Genomic DNA, 22,272 nt, shown 5'->3' on the forward strand with positions numbered 1-22,272 from the left:
AGAAATCTTTCTAAAATACTAACCTGACCATGTCAGCTCTCTATTTTAAAGATCTTCATAGATGCCTCAACACCTACAGTTTAAGTCTAGAGGTCTTAGCATACACAGCTCTCCATGACTTAATCCAGTGCTTCTCAACAAGGGATAAGGTTTTTCCCCTCAGGGAACATTCTCCAATGCCTAGAGACATTTTGGGTCATCATGATTGGAGACAAAATATTACTGGCATAAAGAATAAGGACCAGGGCTAGGGCTGTAGCTCAGTAGCAGAGCGCTTGCCTAGCATCTGTGAGACACTGAATTCAATCCTTAGCACCAAATAAAAATAAATAAATACAATAATTTTTATAAAAACACTCATGTTAAAAACTAATAAAGACCAGTAATGCTGCTAAGCATCCTACAATGCACAGTACTAACCATACCCAAAAGTAGTGTCTTAATGGTGATACCTGGACATAGTGTCCCTGAAAATATTTAGAACTGTGTCTACAACTCATAGCTACCCCATTTTATGCTTCTGTGCTTTTTTTCATTTCTATTCCTCTGCTTAGATCACTCTTCCCACCTTGCTTTAGACACCTTAGCTTTAACCTTCATGTTAAGTTTACATTTCTCTCCTAGGTAGCTCACCCAAACTCCCTCCTCTGTGTTCCCATGTCCCCCAGGCATCTATCATAATACTTAACCACACTATATTAAATGACCTATTTCTGTATCTGCCTTCTAGCACTTGTGAATGAACGAACAGCAGAAACCCATTTTGTTCACCTTCATAACCATGTCTGGCACATAGTAGGAACCCACAAGGCAATGAACTAAAAGATAACAGACTGCAAACAGAAACACAAATCACTTGATTCCTAATAAATTTTTGACCTTCTTAGCCAGAGAGCAATTTTTAGATTGATCCAAAAGAGGTAAAGGGGAGGCCAGACTTGGTAAGAAAAGAGTAAAGATTGTGACCATTCTTCTGAATGAGGAAATCAGATGATATAGGATCTACAAACATATCTAAAAATTTGGAATGTAATATTTTTTCAAGTGATTTTTTTTCTCAAGTATATAAAATAATAATCCATGTAAAATGTCTGACACCTAAGAAGCACTTAATAAATAGTAGTTACTTTTATTAACAGCCTATATTAGTGGTTATGTAATTTTATAGGTGCTATAAATTAGGACCAGTTAAAAGAAAAGGGCAGCACCTATTCATGTTTAAAAAGTAGGTCAATTTAAAGAAAAATATTAAGTCAATTATAGTGCACTTGGCATAGGAGTAAGGCAAAATTCATAAAAGTGGTATGTGGACAACCAAAATCTAAGAAACAGTCAAAAAGGAACTACATTGAATGGTAACTGGTTTAGGTTTCTTCTAGTTCTAAAGATATGTAACAATGAAACTGTTATTTATATTAATGCCACTTACCATCCCTTACTATGTGCCAGACACTGAGTTGAACACCCTATATCACTGTATCATTTAATCCACATAAATAGATAGTACTATTTCTATTCTATAGAAATACTATATGCTATCATTAGCCCTTTTTTCCTTATTATAGTTAGGAAACCAGAGATGCAAAGAGGATAATTCAATTTCCAGAGGGTTACATACTAGTGGAAAGAGTGAATCTGAAGTCAAACTGTTCAAGAGAGCCCAAGTACACAAATGATAGTTTGTGTCTATGGAGTGAAGTTAGGTTTCTAATTGAGGGATTTTCTAACCTAGTCTAATCAAAAGTCCATTTTTAGATATTGATTTTACACTTAGATTTTTTCCCATAGTATTCTGCTACTATAAACTTTTACTTAAGTCAAAATTAGCTCGATCTCTAAACCAACCAGGGAACTGGTTGACCTAAGAGTCAGCTCCCTTCAAGGCAAGTTTTCAATTAGCAGCGGAAGACATAGTGCTGTCAAGGGTTGACATCAGGACCAAGAGCCCCTTCCTGCTCGGGGTTATTTCCCGGGGAAGATTGTTGGGAGATGGGCACATTCCACCAGCTAGCGGCTATGCCAGTGACCTTTAATTCAAGTTTAGCTTAAATACATTTTGACATTTCAAACAAATTAATGTATTTTTACAAGGTGGGGCAAGCATCACAAATTAGGCCAAATGGCTTGCCTGTGGGCCACGTCACTAGGCAGAGTTTATAGAGCTTCACTGCTGCTTTTCGATCTCTTTCTGTTCTCCACCCCAAAAGAAATCTGTTCTGCGCCCTCCCCCTGAGAAACCACTAGGACAAACGCCAACAGCTCTCAGGAGTTAACCTTAGCCCGATTTTAGTAGCATGTAATTCCAGGCTCTCATTGCAACTAATAGACATTAATTCTGACTGCCAGAATCAGTTCAAAGACCCCATCCCATATGTTAGGTCGTATGTTATAGAAATGCCTTGATAGTAAATACTTTGTTTCTATTGTGTGGGTGTAAGGCACCAGTTTCTTGAAAAATTACCTGGAGATGGAAGTATTTAATGAGAGAAGGTTATAAAAGAAACTGACAATCTAAAAAAGGTAAAAAGGTCCATCTTCTGAAAAGGCAGCCCCTCGATTACTAAGTAGCCACACATCCTTCATCTGAGCAGATTTCATAGACAAGCTGCGCAGCCAAATCAAATGGGAATTAAAGGGATTCTGTGTCGTTGGTATAGAAAGTGTCTCAGAAGCACAAAGGCCACTTTAGTCACAGGAAACTGCCAGAGGGTGGCTTATTTGATGGAGAAGAAAACAAACAGACACAATAGCTGGTGTATTTTGAAGCAATATTAAATCTAATAAACATGACACTGATAGTATTGGCCTAAATCAGGTTGGCTGAGTTGGAGAATTCAACAGCTTATTTTCCAACTACCAGCCTTTATCTCAGAAGCAGCCTTGATAGCTTAGAATAGAATCCAAAACATGCTCCTTTTCTTGCTCCTGCCAGGTGTGTTCCATCCCCGGCCTCTGCCCTGGCCTTGGCTCCCAGAGTGGGGATAATTAGAATGTCATTTCTGCCAGGTTTGTTTTTTCTGGGTCACTGACTTCAGACTCCATCAAAATAGGAGTGTTGTACTGAAATAAATTTATTTCCTCTTCCTCAGCCAGCCCTGGCTTATTTCCTGGGGGACCATGCTCCATAGGACTAGTGCACACAGACAGTTTCTGTACAAGCACGATAGTGTATATAGAGGTCCAAGGCAGGGGCACATGGTGGAGGAAGAGTCAGTGCCCTCAGAAGCAGCAGGCCTCACTGCCTCTCTCCGTGGCAGGGCACTGACACGCAAAGGCCTCAGACAGACGTGCTGAGGAACACATAACCGCAAACTGCTCTGGGAGCTGTTAAGGCTGGTATTTAATGTTTATCCAATGGCCTCAGTCTGAAAGGCACTGTAGAACATGCATAACACAAGCTGAGCTTTATACCCCATTAGCACTCAAATTCCTAGCTGCCCAGAGGCATATGGTACTGACCAGAGAAGGCCAGTGTGGATGTGGAGGTGGAGGGCATGCAGAGATGTAGGAACAGAATGAGGTTTGCTGGGTGTCTGGGAAACACCCAGAGGCAGAGGCAAAGAGCCCCAGGTGGTCCAATAGAGAAGGTCAAAGGCAACCTTTGTCCTCCTCACAACATCACCAGTTGCCCTCCCTTTTGAGACACAAGCAGAGGAAGAACCATATCTTACTACCTGGGCTTGCTTACTAAATACATATCAGACCTCTTCCAGCTGGGGAAGCTGTGGGCCCCAGAATGCAATGAGAACATATCTTGTTTTCAGACTTTCAGCTTCTATGAGGAAAGCAAAGCCTTCTTGGGGTTTTTACTTAAAGCCAAAAAAAAAAAAAGGCTACATTATAGTTACTATTTTGGCCACAAATGGAATATTTTTTTCTGCCTTTGTCTAGCCTAAAAGGAGACAAAGAGAAACTAGAGTGGTGAGGTGGAGAGGGGCATGGAACATAGTTCTCTTAGAAGTACCCAGGGATAAATATTCACTCTCAAGAAGATGTCAGGGCAGGCATTGCACCAACTCCTATGTCCAGAAAGGAACTCAAGTGCAGACCAGTACCTAGGACAGCACTTAGCACAAGGCAACACACACACACACACACACAGTCCTTTTACTTCTTTCTCTTTAACATGTCTCAAATTCATCTACTCTCCATGCCCTCCATTGTCATTCTAGTTCAGGTACCATAATCCCTTACTTGGGCCACTGCCTGCCTTCATCTTGCCTCCACCTCCAATATAATCTCAATAGCAGCTAAAACCCAAATATGATCCATCTAAAACCCAAATGTGACCATGTCACACCCCTACTTAAAGCCCTTCAGTAGCTTCCCCTGGTCATCAGAATTAAATTGGACATGCACTTCCCTATTTTGCCTGGTATATTAGTTTGCTTGGGCAAAAAAATGTCACAAACTGGGTGGCTTAAACAATAGAAACCTATTTTCTCACACTTCCAGGGGCTAGAAATTCAAGATCAAGGTGTTGACATGTTTGATTTCTCCTGAGGCCTCTCTCCTTGGCATGCAGATGGCCAGCTTTGTGCTATATCCCTCTGTGTATATACAGCCCTGGCATCTCTTCCTCTTATTATAGAGACACCTGTCCTTTGGATTAAGACCCCACCCTTATAGCCTCAATTAAACTGAATTTACTATTTGAAGGTTCTGTCTCCAAATACAGTCACATTGGGGAGGACACAATTCATACCACATGGCTACTGAATTATTTGTAGTAACCTAAATGGGCCATTCTGTCTCTAACCTCTGCGCCTTCACTCTGCTGTTCCTTCTACCCAGATTGACCTCAACTCTACTCTCCTCAACTTCCACCCCATTCCTCTCCTACTGGTCATCTCAGCCCCTACTTAGCAATCGCGTTCTTTGGTAATATCTTGCCTCCTGACTCCCAGTTCAGGTGAAGTACTCTCATACCCACTCTGCTGTCTCCTTCTCATAACGTAGAGAATAATTGCTAAAGGTTCCTCCAAGGGCTCTACCAGACCATAAGTCACTTGAGGGTTGAAGCTGTGTCATGATAATTTTTCAAGCCCCAAAACCTAGCATAAGGCTTAGCCCAGAGATTCTCAACAAACATTCAATGAAAAAAAATGTTTCTTTCTGAGGGAGGGGGCACATGGGTGAACCAGGCCACACTGAGCAAGCAGTATGATACAACCTAGGGTTCCAAACCAATAGCTGATGAACTATACATAAGTAATCCACAATATGGATATTACGTCTATGCTAACAACTGCTAAGTAAAATCAGTTTTCTGTTGTCCAAAAGACTATGACTGTTTTCAATGCATCTACCACACAATGAGAAAGAATTGTGTTTATAGCAATCCAGAAGCCCTAGGGCGATGGTTCTCAGAATCACCTAGAAGGCTTGTTAAAGCATAGGTGACTGGGTCCCCATCCCCAGGGCTTCTGATTCAATAGAACTAGTGTAGAGCCTGAGAATTTGCATTTCTAACAAGTTCCCAAGTGATACCATTGCTGCTGGTCCAGAGACTACACTCTGAAAACTGCTATTCAGAGGATCCTTCTGGAATTGAAAAAAAAAGAGAAAACTTTGCATTATGTTGGCAATAGCATAAATCATAAATATGTTTATCAGAAATATCCCCCCTTCACTGTCAGACATCACCAACATTTGCTGAAATTCTTAAGAGGGGAAAATCAACAAACCAATGTTTCTTTCAAGGTAAAATTGCCTCTGGAAAGATATGGTAACCTAACGGTGTGTGTTCTGTTCTGTTTGCAGGTGCGATTAGAGTGGCCAACAGACCTTGCAGTCAATCCCATGGACAATTCATTGTATGTCTTGGATAACAACATTGTGCTGCAAATTTCTGAGAACAGGCGTGTGCGGATCATTGCAGGGCGCCCCATTCACTGCCAGGTGCCAGGCATCGATCATTTCTTGGTCAGCAAGGTAGCAATTCACTCTACTCTGGAGTCGGCTAGGGCCATCAGCGTCTCCCACAGCGGGCTGCTCTTCATAGCTGAAACAGACGAGAGGAAAGTAAACCGCATTCAGCAAGTGACCACCAATGGGGAGATCTCCATCATCGCTGGTGCCCCCACTGACTGTGACTGCAAAATTGATCCTAACTGTGACTGTTTTTCAGGTATGACCTTTTCAGCAATTCACCAGCTCCCCCTCTCTGTTTTTAAAAGAAAAGCATGCTTCAGAAAAGTCAAAAGGGTTCCTTGTAAACATTGGTGTGGGCTAGCAAAGAAAGGAATGGGTTGGCAGTCAGATCACCTAGCTGTTCTGACAACTGAATCACTGAATGACCCTAGGAAAGCCACAAAACCTCTTCATGACTCATTTGCCTTATTTGTTAAAGACAAGCACTTGTCTCAATTTTATTACCTTGCTATACTGAGGATAAACTAGTTAAAGGAAAAATGTTATACTCTTTTCAAAAGTTAAGATCATTGTGCCAATGTAAGAATATGACATTATTTGTACTTTCAAGAAAGGGAAAATTAGTACAACCCACATCTACTGATTTGGCTATGGAAAAAATAATTCCCCTAGGTGACTGGTTTCCAGATTAAAAACATTTACTATTCGAGATTCAGAGGGTTCAAGAACAGAATGCCTTGGGGGATAGAATAGCAAAATTAAATCCCACAATGGAGGCTCCTAAGGACATCACTCTGCTATCTACCTTGTTTCATAAAAACCTAAAATTCTCTCCAAAACTAATAGGGTCCTTTACTTTAATTGAAATGGGAGAAAAAGAGTCTTTTCCTCCAAAACATGCAATGGATATTCCAGATAGCTAACAGACCTCTAAATGTCAACAGATGCATTATATAGAAACCCCTCCTTGCTACATGTAGCCCTATTAAACTACTCATCCAAGCCCAAATGGTCCTCTTACCTTTTGCCTTTTCTTATACCACAGCAATCAGGAGCCAGCAATTTGGTCAAAAGGACTTTTGATCAATATTTCCAATGATTTCCTGGACAATAAGTTTTATAGATATTTGGCTAATTTGTATCTTTCATTCAAGGCAAATCTAATGTTTAGTCTATTTATCAAATTTGATGCACCGAATCATTGTTACATTTATAGACTTAGCATACTTTAACAGTGGAACAATGGGAATTAACAGAAGAAAGGGCTCTAGGCATGGTAGGACTGGAAAATCATGAAACAGATCCTACAAGCATTGACGGGCATAGTTCTCATGGATTTCTAGCCAAATTTTGTGTAGCTATCATTATTTGCTGTTCTTCTGTCTTACAATACAATAGATTCTGAACAGCAGGATTGAGGATTTCACAAAATTGGTGTAACTGAGATAATTACATCTTACTGTTCATCTTTAGTGGTACTGACTCAAGAATTACAATTTTTTGAATAATGGGTTTCAGAATCATCAAGGGGACCATGCAGAGAATGTTGGTTCACTGATTATTCCTTTTAAAATGATTCCTGATGCACAGTGCTTTCTGCCTATAAATGCTCATGATGCCAATTACTAAAATCTAGATCTTTCTCCCATAGGTGATGGGGGCTATGCCAAAGATGCAAAGATGAAAGCACCTTCCTCCTTAGCAGTGTCGCCTGATGGTACCCTCTATGTAGCAGATCTTGGAAATGTTCGAATTCGTACCATCAGCAGGAACCAAGCCCATCTGAATGACATGAATCTTTATGAGATTGCCTCACCTGCTGATCAGGAACTCTATCAGTTCACTGTCAATGGAACCCACCTGCACACCCTGAACTTGATAACAAGGGATTATGTGTACAACTTCACCTACAATGCTGAAGGTGATTTGGGTGCCATTACTAGCAGCAATGGCAATTCAGTGCATATTCGCCGTGATGCAGGGGGGATGCCCCTTTGGCTTGTGGTGCCTGGCGGGCAGGTGTACTGGCTGACTATAAGCAGCAATGGAGTCCTAAAAAGAGTTTCAGCCCAAGGCTATAATCTGGCCTTGATGACCTATCCAGGAAACACGGGACTTCTAGCTACCAAAAGTAATGAAAATGGATGGACAACTGTTTATGAGTAAGTTTCTAATTCTCAACATAGTCTTTGTTGGATTTTTATTTGCAATTGTATTACAGTAGAAAAATGGCTTAGTAATTGCTGGGTATTGTATGCTATTTTCTCCTAACAATCACAATAAAACGTAAATAGTCGAGAAGAAAATTTTACCCAACTCCTAGGGTTTGGACCCATTTTCCCAGAGCAGTTTGTAGAGCATAATAATAAAATGAATGAAGGAGGAATCAAGTATAGCACTGCAGGAGTCAGGAATGCGGTAAAAGTCCATGTACTCAAACAATTTACAGCATACCTGGGAAGACAAGGTAAAACTGCATTTAAATAACAAAGCTAGAGGATAGTTCTAAAGCAGTAAAGAAGCAGTGTGATTTAACAAGTATTTCTTGATCCCTGTGGGGTTTAATGAATGAATACATGAATATGTGCCCAGCCCAGTCCAACTAAGTATAAGTTGTGGTGGGAGGTAAGAGAGAAGTTAGAATATAAGAAATGGACCCTGAAAAGCAAGTGTAAAATTATGTGGATCAAATGCTGAATAGCAGCACCACTCCATTGACTGCTTTCATGAAATGCAGAGCCAAATGCTCCAATGTGGGCTTGGGTTTCCTCAGTGTCCCTGCACAAGTCAAAGAATTCAGCACATATTGGCAGTTACAGACCAGATCTGTGACAACTTTGTTTAACTTGGAACAAACACAAAATGTGTCTGACAGCAAGCTACTAGGAGATGTCAAGGCATGGAAATACAGACCATTGTCCTTGCCTTTTAAAGCATGGACAACCTTGTTTGCACATCAATGCAGTTAGCAAGCTGGTCTGCCAGCACTCACAAAGCATTTTCCCCACAAAGGGAATTGCTGTACTTTGGGCCAGTATACTGAGGGAGGGTAATCTGTGGAATCTGAACCCAGAGCCAGGAATGGTGTTAAAGTTGAAGACTGTGAGAAGTAGAGATATTAAGTATGAGAGTTTCCAAGTGTGACTACTCTTGTGAGGATGTAGATAATACGGTCAGTCCCATGAGAGCTTCCTGAAGAAAGGGACAAAAGACTTGGCCTTCAAGCTTTGGATCATGTCCCAAAGAAGTGCCATTTATATAAAAGAGCTGGATAGCTGTTCTAGTTTCACTTAGAAAAAATGTATTCAGTTGTTTCTGTTGCAAGTGTTCCTTATTTTTGAAAAATTCTCTTATATCTTAATGAAGAGTAATAAACGCTAGTGTTCGCTAAGGATTTGCTAAGTGATAGGTGCTAGAGTAGGCGATTTACACTGTTTTTTAATTGACTCCTTTAATAGTAACATGGGATGGGTGCCCCTAGTATGTCCATTTTTTTTTAATTTTTATGTAGTGCTGAGGATCGAACCCAGGGCCTTGCACATTCTAGGCAAGCACTCTACCAGGAGCCACAACCCCAGCCCCTAGTATGTCCATTCTCTGAATTAGTATTTCATGCCACAGTATTTCAAGTCCACAGTTCAAACCCCAAAATTCTGTCTCAAAAACATACAGTTCAGACTGGTGTTGTGGCTCAGTGGTAGAGCAATTGCCTCACACATGTGAGACACTGGGTTAAATCCTCAGCACCAAATAAAAATAAATAAAGATTTTTTAAAGCCGCATTTTAAAATATACTACCTTTAGGAATGTTAGCTTCTAATGAGAAATTTTAATGTCTTTTTTAAAGCCTATACCAGATCACATTGTGGCTGACCTTAGGCAAACAACTATTTTTTAATATTTATTTTTAGTTGTAGATGGACACAATACCTTTATTTTGTTCATTTTTATGTGATGTTGAAGTTGAAATCAGGGCCCCATACATGCTGGGCAAGCACTATATCATTGAGCTACAACTCCAGCCCCAAATAACTACTTTGAAAGCTATTGGTTGAACTCAGTCCCCCAACAAGAAAGGGCCAAAGTATTAACTCATTTTCAAAATAACCAGTTCAACCATTTATTTATTCAACAAATATTTCCTGAGCATCTACTCTGTGCCACTCAATTTTCTAAGGGCTGGGGATATAGTCATGAACAGAAAAGATAAACATGGAGCTTAAATGTCATTGAAGGGAGACAAGTAAGATATGTAGAAATTATATTCTAACTTCTCCAATACAATAGGGTAAAGGAGATCAAATGTGTGAGACAAAAGGTGACACTGGAGCAAAGACCTGTAGAAGATAAATGAGTAAGTCATATGCATATCCAGCAGGAAGGAGGTATTAGAGGAAGAGGGAACAGCAAGTACAAAGGCCCTGAGTAGGAATAATCCTAACATGTTCAAGAAACAGTAAGGCAATTATGTATGTATGGAGCTGAATGTGTAAGAGTAGTAGAGGAGAAAGGAGGGAAGGGAGAAAGGAGGCACTGGGGAGTATTATATATAATTATAAGGCACAAATGAAAACATTAAACAAACAAAAGAGTAATGGGGAGATTAAATCCTTTAAGTGGCCAGAGTTACTTCATTTTTTTTCTTGGTAGAGGGATTTGTACCTAGGGTGCTTTACCACTGAGTCACATCCCCAGCCCCCCCCCACCTTTTTTTTTGAGGCAGGGTCTCACTAAGTTCTTTAGGGCCTTGCTGTTTCTGAGTCTGGCCTCAAACTTGTGATCCTCCTGCCTTAGCCTCCCAAATTGCAGGGATTACAGGCATGTACCACCAACCCTGGCCAGAGTTACTTCATATAGGGCCTTAGGGGCCACTATAAAAATTTTGCCTTTTATTCTAAGAGGTGCAGCCACTGGAGAGTTTTGAGTAAAGGCTTGATGTGCCTAGCTTACATTTTCCAATTCATTCTGAATTGAAAACAGTATATGAAACAGGAAAAACTAAGAGGTTTGGGAGGTTTTGTTGCAATAAGCCAAGCAAAAGATGGTGACTTGGACTAGTGGAGGGACAATAAGAAGTATTAAAATTCAGAATATATTTTGACAATAGAACTATAGATTACATATGTTATTTGTGAGAAAGAGACGTCAAAGACAATAGCAAAGTTTTTGGCCTAAACAAGTAGATATTGGGGTTTCAATTTCTCAGAAAAGATGACTATGCAGGGAGTGCATTATAGTGGATGGTTGTAAGGTGGGAGATCAGGAATTCAACTGGGATATGAGCAATTTAGGTAAACAACTAAGTGTAAATATCACATAGGCTAGTGAATAGATGAGTCTAGAAATGAGTAGAGAAGGGTGACATTTGGCATCCACTAGTGTTTATATTGTATTTAGATTGATATGGGATGAGATCTCCGTGAAATTGAGTGTAGACAATGAAGAAAACAGATCTGAAAACATTCTGGAGCACTTCAAAGATTAGAGTTGGTGGTATGAAGAGGAAGCAGCAAGAGGGTGAAAAGGAAAGACCAGCGAAGTAGGAAGAAAACTGGGAAAGTGGACTATTCTAGAAGCCAATTGTCTTAGTCTGATTGTGCTATTATAAGTAAAACTTCAGACTGGGTAATTTATAAACAGTAGGAATTGATTTCTCCAGTTCTGCAGGTAGGGAAGTCCCAGACCAAGGTGCCAGCAGTCAGTGTCTAGTGAGAGTTGCTCTCTGCTTCCAAGAAGATACCTCAAACTGTTTCTACACATGGCAGAAGAGAAGAGCTGAAAGGGACCAAGCTACTTCCCTGCAGCTCTTTTATAAGGTCACTAATCCTATGCACGAAGTCTGAGCCCCCATTATCTAATTGCTTCCTAAAGGCTTCACCTCTTCACAATATCACATTGGCAATTAGTTTTCAGCATATAAATTTGAGGGACACATTCAGATTCTATCACCAAATAAACCAGTAATTCAAGGAGAAAAGTCTGAACAGCTGTGTCAGATACTTCCAATGAGATGGGGCTGAGAACTGACTATTGAATTTTGAACTATGGAGATCATTGTTTACCTAGAGAAGAGCAGGTGCTATGACACAGTAGGGGACTGCAGACCAAGTAGAAAAGGTTTAAGAGAGAATGGATACACAAATGTTCATAGCACTATTATTCATAATATCCAAAAGTACAAACCACCCAAGTCTTCATCAATTGATGAAAGCAAGCAAAATGAGGTATATACATACCATGGAATATATTCAGCCATAAAGAGAAATAAAGTTCTGATACATGTTACCCATGGATGAACCTCAAAATGATAATAATCAATGAAAGAAACCAGACAGAAGAAGACAGAACTAGGCATGGTGGTGCAAGCCTATAATCCCAGTGGCTCAGGAGCCTGAGGCAGGAGAATCGCAAGTTCAAAGCCAGCCTCAGCAAAAGTGAGACACTAAGCAACTGAGTGAGACCCTGTCTCTAAATAAAATACAAAATAGGGCTGGGGACGTGGCTCAGTGATTGAGTGCCCCTGAGTTCAATCCCCAGTACCCAAACACAAAACAACAAATATCATATTATTTTATTTATGTGCAATGTTCAGAAAAGTCAAATCTATAAAGACAAAAATCACATTAGTCATTGTCAAGAGATGGAGAGAAAGGTGTATGGGGAGTAACTGTTAGAACAGGGTTTGTTTGAGGGATGATGGAAATATTCTAGAAGTAGTGATTATGGTTGCTTAACATCATGAATGTGCTGAAAGTCATTGGATTGTACCCTTTAAAACTGTGAATTTCATGGTATATGAATTATAGCTCAATAATAATAAAAAGAAAGTGACTAGGAAGAAATTGGAGACAGTGAGTAAAGAATTATTTGGAGGAGCTTAGCTGTAAAGAGGAGCAAAGAATTTGGAGCTAGAGGGGAATGGAATAAACAGAAGGAATCCTTTCAGTGAGAGAAATCTATTTGTTTACTAATGAAGATGATGCAGGACATAGGGTACAATTGACAATGCCAGATAGAGAAAAGGATGTTATTGTCAGTTCAGTTTGTGTGTCTGTATCCCACTGGCAGCACATCAACATAGGCACTGTGTGGTAAGCAGAATCATCCCAGTGAGTGGAGTCCAGGTGGGTTACCAGGACTTGGTCAGTACTGAGTGAAAAGCTAACATCATTGTTGAATAACCAATCTTGAGCCACTAAGAGATAAGAAACACAGACATGCATATGGGGGTAGTAATGGAATTTTATGGCCACAAAAAAAAATAAAAAACATTAGAAGTCATGCAGGGGATATAGCTCAGTTGGTAGAAGGCATTTCATAAATAAGGAAATGGAGCCCAGAAAGAAACTTGCCCATTCACATGGCTCATTGGCTGGATCTAGAGTCAGGTCTTTAAGGTTCTGTTCCAATACAATTTCCACTACTACCACCTTACCACTACTACCTTCCAGAAAAAGAAGGAACATTGGAGAGTGCATTAGTGACTATACAAAGTCTGGAATGCTAGAAGAATGTAGCAGGAAAAGAAAACTATGGAAGCACTACTAGGTAAAATAAAGGAGACTGAGCAAACATTTGTTTTTTCCTCTCACCTTAACTCCAGCCAGAATCATTCTGAAACCCTCATGGCCATACAGCATCTGTTGAGAGGAGAAGGTCTCACTTCCTTCTGAAGCAATCCATTCTGCTGCTAAACAGCTTTTCCTCCTGAAACACTGCCCCTGTCCCTTCTTGCCCATACACATAGGAATGAATAACTTCCCAACCTTTATAACATGACTAATTCTTCCTACAGTCTTCTAGGCACAAAATATGACATTTTACAAATTAAAAAATTAAATGATTTCTTTCACTTATATCTTCCACTACTTTAGCCAGTTGTGAGCATTCCAACTTTTTTTTTCCTTATCCTTCTGAAACTGAAGAACAGAGCAGGACTAAGGTTGGTAGAAGGTTGCCAGGCCACAAATACCAGGCCCTCCTAACAACACTTGACTATTTGTCTGAAGCTTCTTTCTGTGGCCAAAGGAGGCAGATTATTTGCCAAGGTGGAAGCAAAAAATCTGTTCTAAGATGAGAGAGAGGGAGAGAGAAATGAAACAAAATTTGGCAGGATGGAGAACTACTATGTAAAGGTAGCCAAACCAGTAATGCATTCAACTTTTTATTATCTGCAGTTATGAGAGGACAAATGACACACATGACCCTGAACAATGGATATTCCGAATGGGATTTTGAAAAGCATCTTGTACAGTGGTAGTGTGTTGCCTTTATTGTGTAGTGTGATTTTGTTTAAATAGTTTGTTCATTCCCATAATCCCATTTGACTTGAACCAGAATTGAAATTGCACACCCAAAGTATCAGTACTCTATGCCTCCACTACCTATAAGCATTCTGAGTATCAGGGGGAAAGCTGACCCCAGAGAAATAGCTAACAAGGAGGTGATTGTCAAAATATGAATATTGGCAAAATAAAAGCAGGCATTCCCACCTGAGGGACTAGTGAGTTTTAATAAATCTGCCACAGTTGGGATCCAAGGGATAGGTTCCACAACTCACACAACAGACAAGCCCTCTTCCCCCCAAGATTTGTAAGAGTAGCCATGATGTATTTGGTTGTGACTCTGACAAAGGTGTCTGCTCTACTAAATGAAAAAGGCCCCAGACTAAAGTCAGAGCATCAGTTGTGTCACTATTGTAGGTCCAGGTTGAGTTGACAGTTCCTCAGACCCCTTTCCCTTTGTGGCAAGCTCCTCCAACTTTAAGGAGACTCTTTATTTACAAGATCTCTTGATGGGGTTGGAGGTATGGCTCAGTGGTAGTGTGTTTGCCTAGCTTGCCCAAGGCCCTACATCCCCAGCACCACAATAGACAATTAAAATTATTTTTGATCCTTGATATTCTGCATTCTCTATGTTATTGAACTTTGTTAGTTCATCTCCTCCTTACACACACACACACCAGCCCCTGAAAAGTTGGAAAACCCTTTATAATATCTCTAGGTATCTTCTAGGCTCTTTTACAAATGCTCAGTTTTATCAAATATGGCTAATAAATAATTTCCTGTTCTCCCCATAAGATTACAAAGGAAGGAGGGGCTAGATAAATAAGCCACATCTCTGGGGAGGATATTTGCCTGGGGATAGGATGTGATTCCCATGTAGAAGTGCTTATGTAATGATCAGTCAGTCCAAATATATGAAATGTTTCCAATGCCTTCTAGAATTCCAGAGTAGAAAGGGAACTAAGACACCATAAGGTCTAGCCCTCTGCCTCTAGGTAGTTAAATTATCTCACTTAAATAAGAATAGAGAATCATTGAGTGTTCCTTCAGGTCTCAACAGACAGGACTCAATACCTTTGCTCAGACACTATTCTCTTTGTGCTTTATGCCCTTGATAAGGATCCAGAATGAGGCAAAGAATAGTCATGGGTACTGTTAGGAAGAACTGAAATAAAGAAAGGGAGCAAACAGAAGTAACAAGGAGCGGGTGGCAGAAAAAGCTTTCAGAAGCTGCTAAGGAAGTTTAGCTACACTGCACAAGACATCTAAGTGAGCTAAGTGTAGTTCCCAAGCCCTTTATAGATGGTTATGTCTGTTCTATAAACACTTTGGCTCTCACATTCACCCCATCCTTTCCATTTCCACTGACAGCATCATATTTACACTCACTCAGCAAGGGTATGCAGTGAGAATCCACTCTTTGCCAGACACTGAGAATACAAAGATTAATGAGACATTGGTACTCTCACTTGGAAGATGTGAGAGTTGGCGGACTAGTGAGGAAGACAAGTCCCAATGATAGGCACTCACAATACATTTGGTAGAGGCAAGAGGCCACCATCTTCTCTTATATCAGCTGAGGCTGCAGCCTCCTAACAGTTCTCCCGGCCCCATGTCACCCCTTCCATGAGTCATTGCCACCAAAGCACTGCTCAGATGATCCTATCTTCCCCGTGAAAAGCTTTCCATGCCTCTCCATTGTCTACTAACTATATGCTTACCTCCAAAGCCAGTATGCCAGTTCCCCCAAGCTCTGTCCAGCATGCCTCTCCTAGAATTCTAGAGTAGAAAGGGAACTAAGGCACCATAGGGTCTAGCTCTCTGCCTCTAGGTAGACACACCTCTTACCACCGTTCAGGTGGATCTTGTGCTCCACCCACCTGTATGCTTTCCACAATCTTGCCTGTTTTCCATGCCTTCCTTCATTCTTTCATCTCTACCTACCTTCCAGGATTCAAACCCTACCCTCTTCTCTTCCTCCTCCTTTTCTGCTCACCGAGTTGGAAATGACCTCTGCCTCTTCTGAGCATCTACAGTTCTTTCTTTACATAAGTACTTGGAAATATTATTCCATTAAACTTATTTGTGTGTTTTACCTGCCCTAATAGACTCTGAATTTCATTCAATACTATATCCCCAGTTCCTAGCATGAGACTCTCATATTTAAAGAATGAAAGACAAATGAAGACAAAATGGCATTATAGACTTGGAAGTGAATCATAGGAAGTCATATGAAATTCTTGATGAGGAAAGAGAATCTGTTATTTCTTTAAAAATGCTTATTAGGTTGGCCAGTTTTCTGACATGAAAATGTAAAGAGGATCTAACACCTTTGTATTTCCTTTAAAAAATAAGTAATGGATTTTGCTTTTATAATTTGCAATATTTTCTTAAAAGCAAAGGTGGAGGAGCATCTAGTTTCTACTCTGCATAGTTTAGCTCTGTGTTAAATAGTCATCAAGGGAAAGAGCAAGCTATTGTTTCTGAGAAAATATGAAACCAAATATACTTTAATAATATATAAATATAATTTTCCCAACTAAACTATATGCCCCTCAAGGACAAGAATGAATTCTCAATTTCCTGTACAAATGTTTTCTTTGCTCCATTGGGACGTAAACACGTGCACATGAACACCTAAGATTTGCATGCCTGGCTAGGCAAATGTTGTACCCTGCCAGGTGGAAGGAGGGGGTTGCTCCCATGTTGTAGCCTGAAGGGATCCTTTGGAGCATATTGGCTTGTGCTTTACACCAAAGGATGCAGGCACCAAAGGGAAACACACAACATGAGAGATTTTGATTAAACGTGTTTCTTTCAGTCTGGAAAGATGCATTCCCCTGTGATGGTGGGGGGCTCGAGCAAGCCATAGGAAATCAAAGGCTCCCTTTCTTTCTCATCTACTTTGAGCAATTTTCCAAAGTTTTGGGAATTATTCACTGATTATACATCTGCCTGTCACTCTTCCTTTGGAAATGACCCCACAGAACAGAAGTGGGACTATATGTTTTGATCCAGGGCCATATAAATGATTGAGCACATGAGAGATGCCAGGCTGCAGACACCATCAAATGTGACTGGTTTGACTGTAACTAGCCAAATTTGGGGTGCATGAGTGTGTTGGGGTGGGGTGCTTTGTTTATGATAGAGTGACAGCCAAACATACACTCTGAAATAAGGATGCCTATGTAGCCACAGAAAGGAAATGAGGCAGTAAAACTTTTCAACCTTTTAGCTACTCAGCAACTGTACAGGCCTGTAGGAAATGATACCTTATTCCCCAAACATTGACTCTTTCACCAGAAAAGCTGCATCCTCCCCAGTGGTCTTAACTCAATAATGATAGTCTTGTCTAAGACTCTTTAGCTGCCTTCTCCAAATGTACAACAGTCAGTTGGAAAGTAGGAATGAGATCAGAATATGTGGGAACATGTCTGCAATATTGGGAATAAGCCTTAAAACTAAAATATATCTCAGACAAGGAGTAGCAGTAACTTGACTTAAAAGTTGGTTGGTAGGTGTGTTAGGAAACCAGATTTATACACAGGTCTTTACTAATGCTCACTGGGACTTTTGACCCTTGTTCCTCTGCTCAGTGAATGGCCTTGTCATCTTGCTCTAAGGAGTAAACACAACCATTGATCCCTCATTTGCATGAAATGTTGATTTAAAACAAAGGGGGGGGCTAGGAGTGTAGGTCAGTGGCTGTCTGCTTGCCTAGAACATGTGAGGCCCTGGGTTCTGTTCCCAGCACTTCAAATCAACAAATGTTTTTTGTTGTTGCTTTGTTTTGTTTTTTAATAAAATAAGGCAAGGAACTGTGCGACTGAGAAAGAAGGAAACTAACCCCAAGCTCCAAAGCCTGTTGACAACCTGTATCCATAGCACCCTAAGTCAGATTTTGTGGAAGCATGGTAAAGAGCCACATTGACCAAGGGTTGAGGAAACCCCTTGGACATCAGGAAAGGGAAACAAATGAGGGACAGTTGCAGGTGCTGAGTGAACAGAGAGGAGCTGCCTGCATTATACAGACTCCCTTGTGAGGAAGACATAAGGCAGCTGCCTTCTATTTGCTAGCTGAAAACTCCTCCCTGCAGGGAAAAGCAGGTTGATATCTTGGGAGAATAAAGGCCGGACATTGTTTTCCTCCCCTGGAAGGAACACCAGGCAGAAAAGGTTGGAGCAGGACAGGATTTGCAAGCTTTTCTGTGCTCCTTTCTCATCAGGGGCCTGCTTCTTAGCCACAGAGCCCCAAAGCAAGCCAGGAACAAACAGGCTAGGTATAGGAAGTATTTTGCCTTTAACCCTAGGCGCAAATAGCACCACTCGGCTTTTTTTTTTTTTTTTTAATAATGAATCCTTAAGTGCATAGAAGCAACACACAACCATTTTGACCAAAATCCTTTTAAAGAAAGGAGACACCCAGTTAAACAACTAACATTTGGTATATCCGTGATGTCAAATGACCAGTTTGGTTAATTTTTTTCCTTTACATGACTTTTAATTGATAGCCTGTGTGCATATATACAAACACAATAAAGCATTGCCTATAGCCCCAAGTTCAGTTCTGTCCTACAAATTATGGGCTAGCCCCCTTTCCCAAGCCTACCACAGGCTGGTATAGGTTTTAAAATTTCAGCAACTACCCAGGCTGAGTCCTTTAAAACCTAGTGGATTAACACTGAATTACTATGGCTTTTTTGCATAATTGTAGGGGGAAGGGATAGTAGAGCCAGACTACACCATTGTGTCAAGGCTGTATCCTGCTCACTTTGGGTAAAAAGAATATAATTGTTTAACATTTTAAAAGCAAATAAACGTGCTTAAATATTTTGCAATTTGCAACTTGAAAAGAAAACAGTAATGGGTTTCCAAGTGCATGTCTTTACTTTTAATGAAGTGTTTATTTTTCATGGTTCTATTGGCAATAAAAGAACAGCTCCACATCAAAAGCCTTCAGGGAAGCAGTTTCCATTTGGAGGACAGTGAGATTGCCAATAATTCGGATCTTTTTTTCAAAAAAGTAAACTCACTAGGCTATATTCCTAGATATGGGGTATTGCTTATTATCCCAGGTAATTATTATTTTTTGTCTCTTACTCATATAGGCAAATTACAAAACATTATACACCATACTCCAAAAAGATAAAAAGAATGTGACACCAAGATCAGGGGGTTCCAGAATGTTTTAATGAACATGTTTCCATTATCCTCTGTGCTTGTTCATTTTGTTGGAAGAATGATTCATTCATTTCAAATTTGGCAACTTAAACAGCAGCAAATTATAATTTTCTCATCACAATGCAAAGGCAGTTTATTGGCCTGCTCAGGCTTTGCGGGCCCTTTTTTTTGTGCCTTCTTTTCCTTTGACAATGGCACCCTCTGCTGGTTTTTGTAATCCATCACATCTAATGGGATCGACCCAAATTGCAAACGGAGGCCTCCTTGCAACATTGCACACAGCAGGACATGATTCATAAATCAGTTTTCCACCCTGGTGATTCATTACCAGATATATTTTTTCTGTAAAACAGCACAGCTCAAGGAAGTCATCAGGAATTCAGAAGCTGCAAAAAATACCTTCGTTTGATTAATCATCTCTCTGACCTTTTTCTTCTTATTGAACAAGGTTAATAATACTTGTTATCACTCAAAGTTAAACTGTATTAGCTGCCAAGTGATTTTTACTTTGCAAAGGCCTGTTATCACTGCCAAGAGGCTTCAGAGTTGGGATTGGTTATATTCCTCAGGTATGACCCCGAGGGACATTTGACCAATGCAACATTTCCTACTGGAGAAGTCAGCAGCTTCCACAGTGACCTGGAGAAGCTGACAAAAGTGGAGCTAGATACTTCCAATCGTGAGAATGTCCTCATGTCAACCAACCTGACAGCAACTAGTACCATATATATTTTAAAACAAGGTAAGAATATTTACAATTTCACCTGACTATAACAGCACCTATTTCTGTGTACCCTCAAACCTCTGCATGCCATTAATAAATACAACTCACCTTTGACTGAGAAGATGGAGTCTTCTCCCTATTTTTCAGCTAAGACCCAGACAAATTCACATCTTTCACAATTTCACATATCAACTTTGGATCACATCTCTGAGGGATTAATGAGGCAAAATCCCTGCCAAGTCTACTCTTTTATCAAGTCAGTTCCCAACGCCCAGCTGTTTGTAAAGTTCTTTTAGGGTCTGACTAGGTTACATGAAAGTAATGGAGTCTTATTACTGAACTTAACATTCTAGATCAACATTGACATGGGTGAATAAAAAGGAAAAAATTAGGATACACACCAGGGAAAAATATAAGTGAAATGAGAATTTAAAAGTCATTCTCTGCAAAGAGAAGAAAGAATGGAAGAAAAATGAAGTAAGGATAATTTGGAAAAAATGTCCTGGAAGCTAAAGGGGAAGTGAACAAAGAGAAAGTGCTTTCCCCCTTCCCAGTAATTCAGGACTCATTCTGTTGTGGGGCCAGATGCTCTAAGAAGAACAATATTGACTTTTATCAGTGTTAGTATTTTCTGGGGTACAGCAACTGTGATGGTGTTCCAGGTGGTAAGAATGCTAAATTGAACTTCATACTCTTCTCATTCTAGCTCCCAGCATATCAAACTGAGGTGGCTGATCCAACAAGTCAGGGAATTTATAAAGCAATGTTTTAAAAATGAAATAAAAAATAAACACAAACCAGCCTGTGGTGTTAGATAGCAGTCTTTGATCCTAGAAACAAGATACCCCAGCTGTGAAAATAACAAGACCCAAATGGACAAAAAGCACATCTACCTGTCAGAGAGGTGGTCTGCCTGGAAGGCACTTAGCTCCTCAGCACCCCACCTGCCCATCCCTTCCTGAATGTGCTTCCTAAAGCTAAACATGTCTCTGTCTGGCTTCCTGCTCTTCCCTTTCTTCATCCTCGTCTTCCTTTTCTCTACTGTCTACAGAAAATACTCAAAGTACCTATCGAGTGAGTCCAGATGGTTCTCTACGTGTAACTTTTGCCAGTGGGATGGAGATCAGCCTCAGCTCAGAGCCCCATATCCTGGCTGGGGCTGTCAATCCCACCCTGGGCAAATGCAACATCTCATTGCCTGGAGAGCACAATGCAAACCTCATCGAGTGGCGGCAGAGGAAGGAGCAAAGCAAAGGCAACATTTCAGCTTTTGAAAGAAGATTGAGGGTAAGGCTTGACCTTCTTAAACTGTATGGGTTTCTTTAGAAACTGCAGAGCCTTCCTGATTGGGAGTCCCATTTCTCCAAAGCTTTTCTAGGTGACTGACTAGCTTATATGATATACTAATTCAAGAGAGGGTGCTAATGGCTGATAATGGTTCAGTATCCTTAAATGAGCATTCTAATGGGAGCTTTCTTTGTCATTAGCCAGCTAAAGTGCTCTAATAGTAGCAATTTCAAGCACCAGGAAAGTCTGGCTGGAGAAATATGTTTAGTCAGGAGACCCTCCAGTACCCATCCCAGCATGCCCTGGAGATGCTTATCAGGTCCTACAGGTTGACCCAGATCCCTGCTTTTGGGTAGTTATTGGAAAGACCAGGTAGGTACGCACAGAAGAATGAGAGATATAAGGCAAGCTAGGAGGAAATTGTATACTATCTCATTGCCATCAATACATATTCAGGACCAGATTGGGGAAAAAAAAAAAAAAAACCTAGGACTGAAATCAGGCTGAAGCACTCAGAGAGAGCTGCCCGAAGGAAATTAAAGATTTGGGAGTTTTCAAGTTTTAACCTGGCACAATTCACTGCAGTAATCAGAGATTTGTGTCAAAATTTCTTTTCTGCAGCACATGAAGCCTATAAACACCACAGCACTGTCTACCTTTCCCTTCTTCAATACTAACTTATGTTAGGATGGCCAGCTTTCCAAATATAGTAACATTCAGTATCAGCCCTATGGCAACTGCCAGCCTGCAGGAAAGACTCAATCACTATTGAGGCCAGGCCTGCATTGAGCAACCTGTGTCACATCTAGGGTACTAGAAATGCTTGCACTTTCTTCATTCGTGATAAAAACTTAGTAACCTTAAGGCTGTAGAAATGCAACTGCCAAGCAATAATGCAATTCTAGGGAGAAGCAGTCAAAA

General features: G+C 40.4%; 1 protein-coding gene across 5 annotated transcripts in view; it reads left to right on the forward strand.

The window, feature by feature from the left end:
• Window positions 1-22,272, forward strand: part of Tenm1 (teneurin transmembrane protein 1) — a 780,422-nt gene that overhangs the window by 731,601 nt on the left and 26,549 nt on the right. For all 5 annotated transcript variants that reach the window (XM_040285140.2, XM_078034300.1, XM_005319330.4 and 2 more), the window contains 4 exons: window positions 5,764-6,130; window positions 7,526-8,036; window positions 19,910-20,082; window positions 21,116-21,351. In XM_040285140.2, the coding sequence (XP_040141074.2) occupies window positions 5,764-6,130; window positions 7,526-8,036; window positions 19,910-20,082; window positions 21,116-21,351 (1,287 nt within the window). The remainder of the gene's footprint in view (window positions 1-5,763; window positions 6,131-7,525; window positions 8,037-19,909; window positions 20,083-21,115; window positions 21,352-22,272) is intronic.

This window comes from Ictidomys tridecemlineatus, chromosome X, assembly GCF_052094955.1.
Source record: "Ictidomys tridecemlineatus isolate mIctTri1 chromosome X, mIctTri1.hap1, whole genome shotgun sequence".
Taxonomy (NCBI): domain Eukaryota; kingdom Metazoa; phylum Chordata; class Mammalia; order Rodentia; family Sciuridae; genus Ictidomys; species Ictidomys tridecemlineatus.